This window comes from Nothoprocta perdicaria, unplaced genomic scaffold, assembly GCF_003342845.1.
Source record: "Nothoprocta perdicaria isolate Ctin4 unplaced genomic scaffold, notPer1 scaffold_22, whole genome shotgun sequence".
Taxonomy (NCBI): Eukaryota; Metazoa; Chordata; class Aves; order Tinamiformes; family Tinamidae; genus Nothoprocta; species Nothoprocta perdicaria.
The window spans coordinates 2582883-2598264 of NW_020455415.1; the positions used below are offsets into that span (position 1 = coordinate 2582883).

Here is a 15382-nt window from a genome sequence, read left to right on the forward strand (position 1 = left end):
TGATTTGCTTTTCCAAATAAAAATATGCAGCTTTGGACCTATCAGACAAACTGAAAACAAAGGGCCAGTCCTTGGAACAGGAATTCAGTTCAAATCATCCTTATCACAGACTTTGGAAATCTTGGCTTCCATTGAAAAACAGAGATATTTGATCTAGTAACTGATAATACACTGTACTGTATTTTCTTTTTCTATTGCTGTTTAAATTKTATATTTAATGAATTAGTTGTGATTGATGATAGTGTTTTAAGGACTTGCTAGGTCTTCATGGGAAAAGACGGCATATTTTAACTATATTAATGGCTTGAGACTTAAGGATAGCACTATATAGTTTTGTAATCTTTCAGCAGCAAAGCCAGAATTTATACAAATGGATTCGGTCTGTCTTTAGCTCCAGCAACTCTGACAAAAAAGTGTCATTTGAAGTAATGCTGCTCATCATTCATAGATGTAAAAGCTTAAGACTACATTGCTTTGATATGAAATTACTTTGGACTCTAGCAAAATCAGTATACACCGTTAGTGATAATTTAACTGTTTTGTGCAGCTCCAGAGTAGACTCCTTTGAACTTAGAGGTGCTGCTTCACCAGCAAAGAGCCCTACAAACCTGAGAGGCTGCAGGAGAAAAGGAGGATCCCTTCGGCAACTCCACATTCCCTGAATAAATAAAAAGAAATAAAGACCCCACATCTTTATTTCTCTGTTTAACCCACTGGTACTGTAGAAAACACTGATATCGTATCGTTTGTAGATAAACCATCAATCTTTATATAATGCCTGTTTTAGATAAGCCATCAATCTTTTACATAATGCCTATTTTTACAAGTGTACTGCCACAAAAAGGATTTTCTTTAATATTAGTTAAATCTGTGGAGAGAAAGTGAAAATATTTTCCACCTGTAATCCTGTTACTTAGGTTATCTCCAGATTACCCTGTTAAAATACTTTTGTTCTGTAATTATTATTCCCAGTATTGTTATCTTCCTGAGAAACTGTCACGCTTTGGCTATGTATCCTATATCTTTCAGTCTAAAACTGTACTTTAAGAAGCCCCAAAACAGGGCTTAGAGTTGAAGTGAAAAATCTTGATGAACAAGACAATCTTTTCTCCTGAAATAAATCTCCAACTTACTCTTTACATTACCTGTACACAGGTCCGTGAGCTGTAGCAGTGGTTTCACATATCAATACATGGGTAAAGATATAAAATGGCAGTCAAACTGGTATGCTGAGATATATTTCCGTGGATGTAGTTTAAGTGTAATGGAAGTCACCATCCAGAACAGACGGAAACGCCTTTTCTCTCACTGAAAATACGAAAGCAAAATCTGAAACTGCTTTAACACCCAACAACCAGGAGACACTTCCAGCTGGGACGGGGAGGCTCAGGCAGGGTTATTACAGGACATGGATACAGGTCCATGAAAAAAATTACTGAAACAAGATTCCCCTTGGGAAGTTCCTGTCTGGAGAAACCCATCAAGAGCTGCAGGCTGGGGAATGGCCCCTGGGAGCAACTGGGCRGCCCTCGGGCACCTTTCCCTCCATGACTGCTTCCCACCTCCGCTGGCCACGGCACCTTCCCTATGACAGTGTTAGTCTTAGTGGGTCCCGCGTTGAGTAGTTGCCTGCTCTAAACCTACCATGGGAGGCTGTGAGACCCAGCGTTTCTCGGGAACGTGGTTTGTCACAGCCTGGAGGTTTCCCAGAGCAGCTGCCGCTGAGAAAACACATTGTACATCGTTGCTTTGTTTGCTGAGGAGGAAGAAACTGCCCTGTCGGATCACAGGGCGGCCCTGTGCTTGACAGTGCAAAGCTCAGGCGCCCCGCTCATCACTGAGGCCTCTTCTGTCCCCCGTGAGCTGCTATAAACTGTGAAAATGGGCCATCTTACCAGAGATTTCCATGGATGATACTTTCTTCTGTTAATTCTTTTAAATCCTTTGCCTCAAGTGAGGCACTAAATTTCATGGGATAACTATCTCTTTCTTTTCTGAAAGCCTTTTCTTTTATTGGAGGCTTCAAATTTCCTTGATCTTCTGTTATGAGGCAAGGATAAACAGAAGCCACCGTATCTCCARTTACTTTACATGCCTGTAGTATTCCTGCTCCTCTTCATTTTCTCTCTAATCCGTACAATGACGTGATTCTGCCCAAGTTTTTCTTAACAATGCTATAGGTGTTTAATGAATTATAAAATTCTTCAATTCTTCAAAGGAAAAGGRAAGAGGAGAAAATCAAGTGAAACCCGTTAAAAAATATATCTTAGTGTTGGAAGACAAATTAGACAGGGACTTGCATAAATATTTCATAAACATTTTATGAAAAGGTTCTCCTTGTCRAGTATAGTAACACTTTTCATCATTGTAGCAGAGTTTTGAAGCCTGGCTCTGAATCCAGAGGATGCATCAAAATTAATAGGCTGAACGGGGCAGGGTGAAGGCTACTCATTAAACCCCTATGGAGAGAAATCAATTGGCAAGAGGTGACTTAACAGAAGCGCCCGTGTTTCTTTCTTGTGAATGTTGTTAATCTAAAAAATTTACAGCTGAAATGGGGTCTCCGTCATGGTTGCAGCGTGGACGCTTGGAGGCTGCTGCTCCTGCTGAACATCAGGCGGCCCGGCTGTAACGCGGAGCGGCGGCTAAGCCTGGCCCAAGTGCAAGGCCGAGGGGCCCCTGCTGCTTTTGCCACCTCCGGTGAAATGTGTTTGTTAACGTGGCTGCTCAGCACCGCTGCTCCCTGCTTAGTAGAGCTGCGCGTGTGGCCGTGGTGGGTGGCAGAGCTGGGGCTGTCCCAAGGCCCCGCGGTGGCCCTGGCTCCTCCAGGCTGAGATGTGCGCCCCGGGGCTGCCTGTGAGCCCCAAAACCCCCCGTTTCCCCTGGATATACTGAGGTGATCTAATACGCAGCTTGCCTGGCATTCATTATCCACCGTAATTCTCTTTTGAAAGATTATCTATATTAAATGTGAGATTTTGGAGTTTAAGAAGATAATGGATCGTTTGGAGTTTTATTACAATAACATGTAAAATCCACTCCACGGTAATTCATGTTGCCCGAGTTGGGCCGTGTGGCAGTAGCTCACGGGGCGTGAGGGGCCGGGTTGGTCAGGGAATATTAATTGGTTGTGGACCCTGAGCCTTTGGTGCTCTGGCTGCAGGTTGACAAGAGTGATAGTTTCCATTTGCATGCAAAGTCTCCAGCTGTCCTTTYGAGATGGATGACGGGATCTGGCTTCATCCGTCACCACTTCCTTACTTTTTTATAAGAAAGAAAGAAAAAAATTAAGCCAAAAGATAAAATGTCATAAAATGTTCTCTGCAGATCTCCTTGAAATGAAGGGTAACTTCAAGCACCCTATCTCTACTGAGAGGGCAAGAGAAGTATTTTGAATATAGATGAAATTATAAGTCCTTTGTGTTAAATGCACTTCGGCCATAAAGCATACTCCATTTGAGATTTTAATGAATTATATTGAGGGAAAATTTAATTTATATTTAGTGACAATTYATTACTGCCTTTTTTCACTTTCTATTTCACATAAAATTCTTGCTTGCTTCGTAAGTGAAGTCTGCATGAGCCACATATAGGAAAAAAAATATCATGCATAATCTTATCCAATCCAGGAGATTTAGAAATGCATCGAACAGAAAGGTGTGTTGACAACTGTTGGGAGGGAGATGATTTGACAGCAGCAGCGTGATGAGACCCCCAACAACACTGGATTTCCCCACTACCTGGAGCGGCCCGTCCTGCCAGTGTCATGGAGCACGGTGGTGTTTCCCATCACGGGATGCCTGATCTGCAGCTGCCACTGGCGTTTTGCGGGGCTGCTGCGGTAGTGTGAGGTGTTCAGGCCTGTGGTGATAGCTCAGAGAAGGGGACATTGTCTCCTGAACCTTGCAGTCTGCACTCTGTGAGATGTGTTGCTTCTATCCTAATTAACCACAGTCCCAAGTCATATTCTGCAGCATGTTCCACCAAAATCTCACCATTTCACTTTCTATAGGCCTAAAAAAGAAAGTCCTTCATAAAACTGCAAACTGGCGGGTGCAAAACCCAACCAGATCCAGTTATTTGTATAGTTACTTTTCCTTACTACGACCATGAGTTTGGTGGAGTTGGTAGTACCTGACACTCTGCTCTTCTCCCTGCATCAGTCTGTCTGTCTATATGGGCACCCATGGCACCATCTGTGGTTCAGGGCCGCAGGGAGGCCCAGCCTCTTCTGGCTGCCAGGACTGTCGTCTCTCAAGTCTGTTCCAAGTCATCAGCAACTTAATGGGTTTAACTCAAAACCACCAGTTACGAGGCAAAAGCATCCGAGTGTTGCAAAAAAAAAAAACACATTTGCTTTTGCAGCTGTATTTCAGCATAGACACAGCATCTTCCTTAAAGCTGTGATGCTTTGTCCCTCTTTCTGTGTCGTAAAAGGGATTCATGTGACAAATTCCAATTGTTTACYGCTAATATAGAAAGCTAAAGCTCCTTCTTGCAGAAAATTGCCCCATAGAGACCGACCGAGCAGTGTGTTAAAGCACTCGAGATCCTAGGTGGRGTTTGCAGAGAGGGAAAGCGATGGTGGTGCAGGGGGTGCGTGCAGCTGGTTTGTCATGTCACCCTGGTGTCCCCAAAGATGCATTTCCTGCTTGAATAGTAATAAATAGAGAAAACCTCTCTGTCACCAGRTAACGACTCCCAGCTTCCACGTGAGCTCGGGGAGGTTTATTGAGACTAAGYGTTCTGTGTTTCCTTCCAGAGCTGGAGATATTTATCCTTCAGCAATGTTTTGCTACAGTGGCTTTATTTCTCCGAGGCGGATGATGGCTGTAGTTGTGATCCCTGCGTCAGCGCGGGGGGCAGGAAGGACAGCGTGGCGGCTGCATGTGGAGTGACGGGCATGGGCGGATGGACAAAGCGGGACACGGGGCAGCTTGTGAGGGAACTGCTTCTCCGTGGCTCCTCACCCCATGTTCCCAATGGAAAGCTGCCCTTTCCGTCTGATTGCTGGTGAACGGGTACCAGAGGCTCTCTCCATAGAGGCCACTGCCTCCTAACAGGCCCCCCTGTGAACACCTGGCTCTTCAGACAAGCTTTTAACTCGGCACATCCCCGGCTCACTCCCCAGCAGCCAGGACCTGTCACATCCATGTTTGCATGGGCACAACAGGCTCCCACGTTTGCTTAGGTGTAAGCAGCAGCATGAAAGATGATGCAGCAGCAGGTCGGGCCCGCGGCACTGCGATGTCAGCCAGCAGGGAAGCTGCTGGGATTACAGGTGAGCCCAAKGGAGTTAGGTACATCCTTCCACACGGCGTAATGCAGAGCTCCMCTTAACCACACGTCTCCTGGATTTAACATATTGATTTAGCATTTCACACGGTTAGTCCCCTTTTCATCTATGGTGTGAATATTGCAACGTCATTGCCAAGATTTTTAGATGCCAAGGAGATCAAAGCCATGCCTGGAAGCGTGTGTATTTGAACTAGAAGTGAACAAAAAGCTCAACGGTGGGTAGGAGCTAGTTTCGGATTAAGAACTTGGCATGCCGTTATTTCCCCCAGAGGATGCTATTCAAATATGTCAGTTTTGCTGTCAAAAGGTTAGCCAGATTCCTGATTGAATGATACTGGGGGCTCTGTGTTAATTAATGGTAGGAAAACACCCGGTCCTGGGATTTACAGAAGTAGTTTGGCATGTTTTTGTCTCGCAGAAGGTTTGAAGCAGTTTCTTTAGATTCCCTGCATTCTGCTTTGTAGTAATTTAGGTAATTGTTCTGTTCATCATTGCAAATTGCCTGAACAATCATCCAGGTGATACATCAACAGCAAAATTATAGCACAGCAAATATATTTTGGGTGCTTCTCACAGCAGGCAGAAAAGCCATAGGCACCCTAAAGAGGAAGGAGAAAACCCTTCGCCAGCATTTGAACAGTTCTTAGCCACACGTGGATTAGCGTGTTCAGCCTCCTGTCTTCATCTCCCTTCTTAGAATTATCTATGGGGCTGGCTGGTCTGGGCGAGATTGCAGCTGTGCTGGGTCAGGAGAAGGGTGCCTCGTTCCTGCAAGCGGCTGCATTTCAGTCGCGCCCTGCACGCTGCCAGGCTGCAGCATCCACCGGGAATCAGGGAATCCCAGCGGGGTCAGGGCCAGGCCTCTGCAYGAGGCCCCAGGACAGTGCCCTGGTCCCCACCACCCATAACCCATGGTGAGGGAGCTGCCTGCAGGGTAGGGGCAGCCTGAGCTGAGATCCCTGCAGCTGGCAGCCCTTAAGGGCTGCTTTAAAAGACACCCAGGTGGAGCTGGGGGAGCCCTGGGAGGCTCCTGGCAGCCCAGGTGGGACACAGTGTGGAGCAACAGCTCTGCCTCCCCTTACTGACCTGGGGAGGCAGCACAAGAGACCAGATGCTTGCTTAGATACCTCRCAGTTCTAGCTGGTTATTGTTACTTGTCCCAATGCTTTCTGCTTTCTTGGTGTTCTTTTTTTTTTCCCCTTAAGAAAATTCGTTAGTGTGTCAGATTTGTTTAGATATGGAATTTGAGACTCCTGAAACATTAAAGTTGTGGTGGAAAAAATAAGAACCTCTGGGTCCTTGTGGTTCCCTGGCACTTTGGAGGCTTTTTTCTCTGGACTGCTTTCTTCTTCAGTTGCTCTGTGGGTAATTAGATGTTGTCCCCATGCAGCAATCCCAGCCTCCCTGTTGACTAAAGATGACTATGTGGTTAAGTGCASAACCCAGCTCTCTTGTAGGACTCTCCTCTGCTTCCTTGAGCTGCAAGGGCAGCCTATTTCTTCAGCCTGTGGCAATAAAGGCAACATGTGCTATGAGAGAAAGCGTCCCTGGATGAACAGTTGCAGGAGATCAGATCAGTGTATTAAATTTGTAAAAGGCTGCCCTGAAATGCCATGGAAAAAAGCCCTGTGTCACAGCCACTTGCTTGTTCTGAAGTTTGTGTATTGCCTCTTAAGAGGATTGAGAATTAGCCTGGGAGGAAGCGGTGCTCGGAATGGTCTCCCAGGCCGGGCAGTGGGTGATGAGGTGGCCGCGAGGCAGCGGGGTCCCTGCTGAAGGCTGGAGGGTGCAGGTGGGACCCAGCTGGGAGGTGAGGGCTGAACAGGCGCCAGCCGTGCCGGGCACCTTCCTTTGAGGCTGCAAGTCACTCGAGAGCTTGGAGCTGCTGCCGAAGAGTGATAATACTGGGAAAACCCAAGCAGTGACACCAGCCTGAAAAAGTAAGAAAAGAAGCGAAGTGAGGGGGATACACCGCAGGTGAAATCCCCTTCTGAATCCCTCGAAGCTGAAAAGACTTTGCTTCCGTCGTGACCGAGAGAAGCTGCTCGGTTGTCAGCAAAGAGGTCTCTCTTACGGCTCTGGTGGCTCTTCTTACTGGCTTAGTGTTTATTGGCAGGAGGGTTTTGTACAAGGAGCTGAAATATAAGAGCAGAACTCCAATAAACACTGAATGGAAAAGGGGCCTCTGCTGAAAATGTGTCATCACCTTTTTGTTTCTGCTTGTGAAATTTTGTGGGCATCAGAGTATTAGGATTTCCTGGAGGACAGACTGTTTTTCTGGATTATTGAGAATGATTTTTGGTCAAAGAAGGTGTGAACTTTATTTTTAGGAATTTACTGTTTGAATTAGGCTGGTATTTGTAGTGGACTTTTCAAAGTGGTTATWTACCTTCCCATGCATGCAGTGAGATTTTTATGAGGAAGAGACTCTCAAAAGCCTTCAGCAATTAAATTAAAAAAAAAAAAGTCCCCCAAAGTGTAATGCCTTGCAAAGTCCCTTGAGCTTGAAGCTGAAAACTCTTAGAAAATTCCAACTTTGGTTAGGACTGAAATCCTTTTAAAAGGAAATATTAAACCATACCTCCGTGTGGAGGCTTGGTGTTACTTTCTTCTGACCCTCTAATGACATTCAGAGGACTTAGGTGCATTAGCACAGAAAATTAATTGTTTGTTCCTGCCAGAAGTTTTTTCCTCCCCAGCTAATCCCCAAATAATATGATTGTACAGGTGGCCCTCATGTTGCCTCTGGGTCAGCCTTGTGACTTGGCACCGGATGAGCGTTTCTAGCTGCTGTTTTCTTGTCAACAGAACTTTCCATTTATCTCCCTTATCTCATCCTGAGCCCTGCCTGTGGTTTTAGCCTTATTAGGCTGCTGCTTAAATCACTTAAGAGATTCCTGGGTTGTTCTCATGGGTAAATGTACAAGGAGTCCTTCCTGCAAACACGCCTGATCTTCATCTGCAGCGTTGGCTGCTGCCTGTTTGGTGACTGAAATGCGCTGCTTGTGATGAGCAGAACAGGACTGTAGGGTTAGTGAAAGGGGTTGCTGTTTAGATAGAAGTGGGTGGTGGTTCTGAAAATCGCTTCTGAGTTTAAAATGTGTCAACTATAAAGCAAAATCAAATAGGTGCTACTTTAATACCATTCTTTTTCTGTCAGGATGGACTTTGGTGGGGGAGTTCTAGGCTTTTTCCTCAAGCTGCTTTGCTGTAGCCAACCAACCGAGCTGTGAGGATGGTTGATGMCCCTGGCTTTGTGCTGCTGTCGTTTGGCTGCTGGAGCTGCAGGTTCCTGCTCCCGCACGGCTGGCTCCTGTTCAAGGCTTCCTGGAGGTGCTGGACCAGCAGCTTGGGCCGGGTGGAGAGATTTCCTCCATCTCCAGRGGAACTCGGAGATTCATTTCAGCTATTTCCAGATTTATTCCAAATTTATAGAAATCCTTTACAAAGTCTGACTCTAAGCATTGAAACTGCATTGTAGAGACATTTTCTGTAACTGTGCTACTTAATAGTGATTTTGCCCGTGGTCATCAGTCCTAGGCTCGTGCAGGAGTGGGCCTGGGAGTTCTCTACTCCTTGGGGRTATTCCAAGGACAGCAAAACTTGGGAGAATAGAGGGCAAGGTCCAAACTGGAGACCCCTCTTTGAGGAGAGCATCTGGATACCCCATCTGAATGGGGCAGGAGAGAAAGCTGGGTGTGAAGCTGTTGAGACTCATTAGGATAAACTCCCCAAGTTTTTTTTGTTTTATTTTATTTTTTGCATCTCTAAATATTAGCTTTAACAAGCATTAAGACATAGCAGGACTGGTTTCACTGAACTAGTTAGGTTGTCGCCTTTCAAATCAGTTAAGTACCTTGGCTTTGCAAGACGAGGATCTACCATGCGTGATGTAGATACAGACTGGTACCAGAAATGAAATTGTTTGCTTTGTATGGAAAAACATCTCAAAATAGCTTGTTTCCTTCAAATTGTTGGGTTACCCCTGCCTGCCAGGAAACCAGTAAAAGGAAACCTGGCAGGCTCACAGCCAGAGGAGCAGCATTACGCAGTAAACGTTTACATGCCATCAGGTGTGCAAATATTCAGTTGCTTACCTGGSAGGACTTTTCTTATCCAGTCATTTGTCTCATTTTTCCCATCATTTTCTCATTTCTTTCCTAGCTTTGCTCACAGACAAGCCTCCGAAGCCGCTGTTCCCCATGGAGAACCAGCCAACTGTTATAGATGTCCAGCTGGGTAAGTCCCCTTCTGGGAATAATAGATTCTAAACTTCCACTCTGGGAGCAGATGGGGRAAAATGGGAAGAGGCACGAAAGGTTTAGTGGGGCTGCTAGTGCATGCAAATCAATTTGTGGCTTCTCATTTGTAACTGTAGAATTTACTGCAATGGCAGTGCAAGGGAATGAACTTGTGTAGCAGCAGGGAATAGCAGTACTAATTGGTTACACTGGGTATTAAATATAAATTGCTGTTGCTGTTTTTAATATATGATTGATAGAAAAACATGTCTATGTTGTTGCTGTATTGATCAGTCGATGTTGTCTCTGAGACAAATATTCTCATGAAAAATGCTGATTCCTTTGAAGTTAATTTCCTTTGAAGAGCAGTGCATTTTCGGTTTGTCCTGAGTGCTCACTGGAAAGGGCTAAAATGCTGGTGTGCTTTTCTCACCCATTTCATTTTCCCCTGTGACTGTGTATCTCAATCTCAGCTGGCAGCCTGTGTCTTCTCTTAGGTTGAGAAAATCCATTGGTGAGTTCTGCAAAGCGGAGAACTGGGGGGCATCCTGCCGCAGAAGGAAATGTTCAGCTCTGAAGTCCTAGCAGTTTTTTCTTTGGCTTGGAAATAGACTTTTAATTTTGAGAGGGAGAGTTGGAGTTAACTGTTGAGAATTGAACTGCCATGAGTTTAAATGACGAGAGATGCACTGAAGCTGTGGATTATTTACTTTGTGTGAAGGTTGTGCTATTTTCCTTCCTCCTTGAGCATGATTCTGGTTTTATTTTTGCATTCAACTTCAGTTGGCCTTCAGTGTGCAATGGCTATTTAAAGGAAAGCAGCATCAGAATCCAAGATGTGGGTGGGCTGCTAGCAGTATGGCAGAGCCTTCCTGTGGGGCTCTCCGAGTGCGTAGTCAAGCAAACTACAGAGGCACATCCTTGATTTTAAACCAGGTGCTTGGCAATTTCAGCAGAGCACTTAAGAAATCTAAAGGAAATCTAAGGGAATCTAAGGAGGTGTTTAAAAAATGAGGGCTTGAGCTCTTGGATGAGATGGAGTTGTGGCAAGTTGTGAGTCGGGGGGGGAGCTTAGTGAGCGCCCTTTCCCAGTCTGCTCAGGGCTGCAATGGGGAGGACGCAGCTGGTGTCGGATGAATCCTGGGCCACGTCCCCTCCCCAGGACTCCCGTGCCTGTTGCTGAGAGCCCATGCTGGTCCTCAAAGAGGAAAACTCAAAGCAGGTCTTATGAGGCCCCATAATTAAAAGCCTGTCAGGTAGCAGAGGGGCAGAGTCGTCTCGCTTTGGATCAGTCCAAAAGGCTGAGTTTGATCGCGGAATCCAGCTCCTTAAAAGAAAACTCTAATGATTTCCTTTGGGAGCAAACTGTCCCCGCATGTGTTTGTGCAGTAAAGCTCCTCAGGGAGCACATACCTTTGTTTCCTGTGTTTTTATTCCATCTTTTCCTCTTGCAAGTCTCCCTGTTCCATTAGAGCTGTCTTGTTTTTGTGCTGCTTTTCTTCTTTCTCCCTACGTGAAAACTTTTTGCTCTGCCTGATTAGAAAGAGGCTTGATTTTTAAAAAATAAAAACAAACAAAGCCTTTCCTCTCCTTGGAGAAATGCTTCAGTAATAGGATTTTTGGAATATCTCTGGAGGCAAATATAAATCTTGCATCTTTATATCCTAGCATGGAATCCATTAGTATCCCCGAGGATCAGGGCATTTACATATGGCGCTGTTTTCTGATGTGGTAATAAGTTTGGTTATTGCTACTAAACCACGCTCAGACAATGCTGCAAGATTAATGTTTATGAAAGACCCAGAACTTCTTTCTSGAACATGACTCGTTGATTTCCCTTTGGATTTTCAGTGTTGGAGAGTTAGAGCTGGAAAGGTGTCAGGGAAGTCCTGGCGCAGCCCCGGCTGGGTGGGCTCTGCGGATCCTGCAGGCCACATAGCAAAGGGACCCGCTTGGTAGCAGTGAGGCTGTGGAGGGGAACCTGAGCACCGTCCCTGGGTACAACAACCTGCTGCGATAGTTGCAGGAAACTCCTGCAAAACCTGTGGTTCTGGAAGGCTGCTGCTGTTCTCTGCTTCCCTAGAAACCCCGGCRAAGTCCCTGCGCCCCAGGGTTGCAGGCAGCCCAGTCGGACAGTGTGCCTCTCTCCGTGGCCATGCAAGTGTGAATATGCTGCTCAGCCACAAAAGGAATGGTGTTTAATGCATCTGCTTGTTCGAAAGAGATTATTTTAGACTTCTGGCAAACTAATCTTTGAAGAAATGGCTGTCTTTGCCCTATAAGCACAGCAGATTAACAGTATTTACTGTCTTTATCCTTACTGATTAGCACGGCGCAATGCGGCACCTTCCTAGAACTAGGCAGAGACTGAACTATTTAAACAGCTTCTTATTTGACATGACTGCAGACTTCAGTATTCACCTTTTGCCTTTTTTAAGAAGATTCAAGTGAAAATAAGTCTGCACAGTTCTTGCTGCCAGCAGATGAAAGGGTCCCTTCAAGCTTCAAGCACAGCCCAGAGCCTGTCTTGGTCGTCTTAGGKGGCATGCATGCACTTTTTTGTCTTTTCCCTTTTTCTTTAGAATTTGACAAAGATCCAGACAACTCCGTCAAGGTTAGACAGAAGCACAGACTGGAATTTGCCTCTTGTTTTCTGTATTTACTTGTGCTAGAGAGGTGGAGATGAGGGGAGAGCATGTGTGCAAGGCAGGAGAGATGACAAGGGGACAAAAGAGCGTCCCCGAGGACTCGGAGTAGTGCAAAACAATTTCATTGCCACAGATGTTTGCCAGGTCAGATAATCACTTCATCCCTGGGTAGACCTAGAAAATRGGGTTTTTTCTTTTTCATTTGCTGTTTCCTTTTCACACAGACCTTTGTTTTATGGTTATTAGCATTGGGGTAGGAGGTAGGAATACTATTAAACTGCATAATATATACAGCATGCTTAATCTTGGTATATCCTGGTTTTAACAAATAATTTTTATTCTTAGGTAGAATATATTTCTGCAAATACATCAGGTTAATCTTAAAATAGCATTTGCTTCCTGGAGAGGCTATCCTTGAGGTTCTTTGCTAGATTAAACCAAATCTGAATGTACGAGCAAAAACATGGTCAGCCTGCAGCCTTGCTGCTCATGGCCATCGCTTGGTTCTGCCCAGGGAATGCTTAGGCTTTACCAGAAGGCTCTCAAGGTTGCATTTGTAGAGTTTTGTACCATAAATCCTTGCTTTTCTAGAAAATGTGACTTGTTTCTGTGTAAGCGTCTAAGTGTATTAAGCTTATGCCAATGTGACTTGAAGTAGTTATTGCAAGATCCCTATCTCTGGGGTGCTCGCTGCTTGCATAACCCAAGTGCGTGCRAGTTGTTCACGGCTTATTCCTGAGGTTATAGAACTAAAACAATCTGAGAAAGACCAGTCAGATGTGTAGCCTGGGCAATTTGGGTTGTTGTGCAGTAAGTTTTAGAGATCTGTTATGATCTTTACGCCTTTTGTAGAGCAGACCCCTTCTCAGAGCTCTGCACGATTCTGGCAGCACTGAGGAGCCGACACCTGATTTRCGCACAGGTAGTGGCCAGTTCTCACACAGCAGCTCTCAGCTGGTGTAAAAACAGCCCGGTGGGGCCATGGGCATTCAAGGAAGGGGGAAAGGAGAACAGAGATCATCTAGGATCTCTTAGGAGCTGTTAAGCAGCTTCCAGAGTCATTGAACTTGCTAGCCTGTGGCTGCTGTTGTACAGGTATGTGTTCTGTTGAGAATCCAAAACCTTAGAAGCATCGTTTCAAAACAGGAACTGAGATTTTCTGTTCTATTAATTCTGTAACATTTATAACAGTAATTGCAATGTTTAATTACTCTTTTCCTTATGATTATTGAGCTGAGTGAAATTAGAATGAATGTTTGCCTGTCTCTCTGTATATTAATTGAGTATATCATTTATATACCGCTTGTTTTTAAACTAGTTACCAGCTTTGTTTTCAGATGTTTACTTAAAAATGTGCTATGAGTGTTATTTAGAAAAACAAAACAATAAACAGCTGTGTTAATTCACTTTCTAACCAAGGAAAATGGCAAGGGATTTACTCTACTGGCTTCATGGTAGTTTTTCCGCTTCTAACGATGCGGGGAAGAAACACGTAGTTTATGTGGATTTCTCCGTTTTCTAATAGTTGAGCTGTTCATGATTTGTTTCTGGGAGATTTAACATTGCAGTTCCCTGGGACTGGTTATTAAGCTGCTCAATAGAAGGTACTATAAAAACAAGTCAAAGGGAGCATACAACCTTATATTGATGTGTGTGAGAATATATAAATATATAAAAGAAAAAGTAAATAATAATGAAAGATCTTTCCTATGTGAAGCCCTAGCTGGAAAGAGTAATTTGGGAAAGCAGAATCCGGATGTGCATGTACTGGGATAGTGAAGATGCAACATTCAGTGTGCAGAGAGCATGTGCCAGACCTGCCTTATCCCTGCAGCATGGGGCATTGGGCTCCACTGCTGTCCCAGCCTTACGTGCTTGCAGGAGGGAATGCAGGATTTGCATCTATTATAATCATTTTTAGCTAGTCCCTAGGGAATATTAGAGACAATTTGTCTGTCATTTGGCTTTAATAGCAGTTTCCTGAATACCCTGGGTGTGTTACAACTTGTGCTTTGATGCTGGTTTGGTGTGGTGCTAATACCCTTGCTTCTCTTGGGGCTAACAGTGAAATCCTGCACTCCGGGGACCACAGCTGGGCTCTGTGCCTCGCCTGGAGCCACAATATCCACAAGGAGCATTCTGGCTTATGCAGGGTTCATGCAGATTTCCATCAGGGAAGCAGAGAGCAGTTCATTTGCACACTTCATTTTAACTGGCTTGAAAAACAAAGCTAAACTCTGCCTGCTGATCCATGATTTTAATGTCTGTTGGGATCTGTGTGATTGACACCAATACCTCAAAGTGTGATTTGGCTCTTGATGAATTCTTTTATACTCCTGTAAAACTTCCCGATTGTTTGCTTTATTACAGTGGTCATTAGGTGAATCATATATACTCTGAGGAAATGGTGACACTGTCTTTATGGACAAATAGGCTTTGATGTCAGATGGAGAGCCTTCCAGCTAGATTTGCAATAGCAGCGCTTTCGATAGACCATGTGTGTTTGTCGTCTTTAAATTTATTTTTATCTTTCATTGCAAGAAAAGAGGAAAACAGCAGTGCCCCGTATGTGCTGCCTTATGTGCCTCCAAAGGCCTTCATCCAAGGACACCAGGTAACTTATGACCAGGRAGCGACCGAAGCCATTTTGCACAAATAAAAATACCTCTAAAGTTGGTGACGGCTTTGTGTGCGTGTCCACGCTGCAGGTTTGCAGCCTTCCCTGACGGATACTCAGTGTCACTTCAGCGAGCTGTCCTGAAGGAGCTYGTGTCCCTTGGGCATGTGTTTGAGAAATGGACTCGAGTTCGTCTGCAGAAAACCAAAGCTCAGTCTGAAGGCCTGGAAGTAGAAAAGATGGCCTGATGATAGGAAAGGGAACTTAGGCTATTAAAGAAGAGCTGTATTTTTTTGCTCTGGTGGAGTTTCCCTGTGTGACCATGGCCAGGACTCTCCATCTTAAAATGAAGCTCTGACCGATGCTTTTTCCTGAGTCTCTGCCTTCCAGGGTCTGTGCCCGGATGCAAACCCACATGCATTTGACTACACAATCAACAGACCGAGAATGCKGGGCATTGGAAATTGGGCAATATTTATGTACCAGAAGAGAAGCACAGGCAAGTAATAAGATGGACAACGTTTGCACCATTTTTCATGCTTATTAGAAACACTGTCACTGGAAGGGATTCATGTTCT

At 44.9% G+C, this 15382-nt stretch overlaps 1 protein-coding gene across 2 annotated transcripts in view; it reads left to right on the top strand.

The window, feature by feature from the left end:
- IL1RAPL2 (interleukin 1 receptor accessory protein like 2) overlaps positions 1–15382 on the top strand; it is a 302191-nt gene that overhangs the window by 210801 nt on the left and 76008 nt on the right. For both annotated transcript variants that reach the window (XM_026039057.1, XM_026039056.1), the window contains exon 6: positions 9463–9537. In XM_026039057.1, the coding sequence (XP_025894842.1) occupies positions 9463–9537 (75 nt within the window). The remainder of the gene's footprint in view (positions 1–9462; positions 9538–15382) is intronic.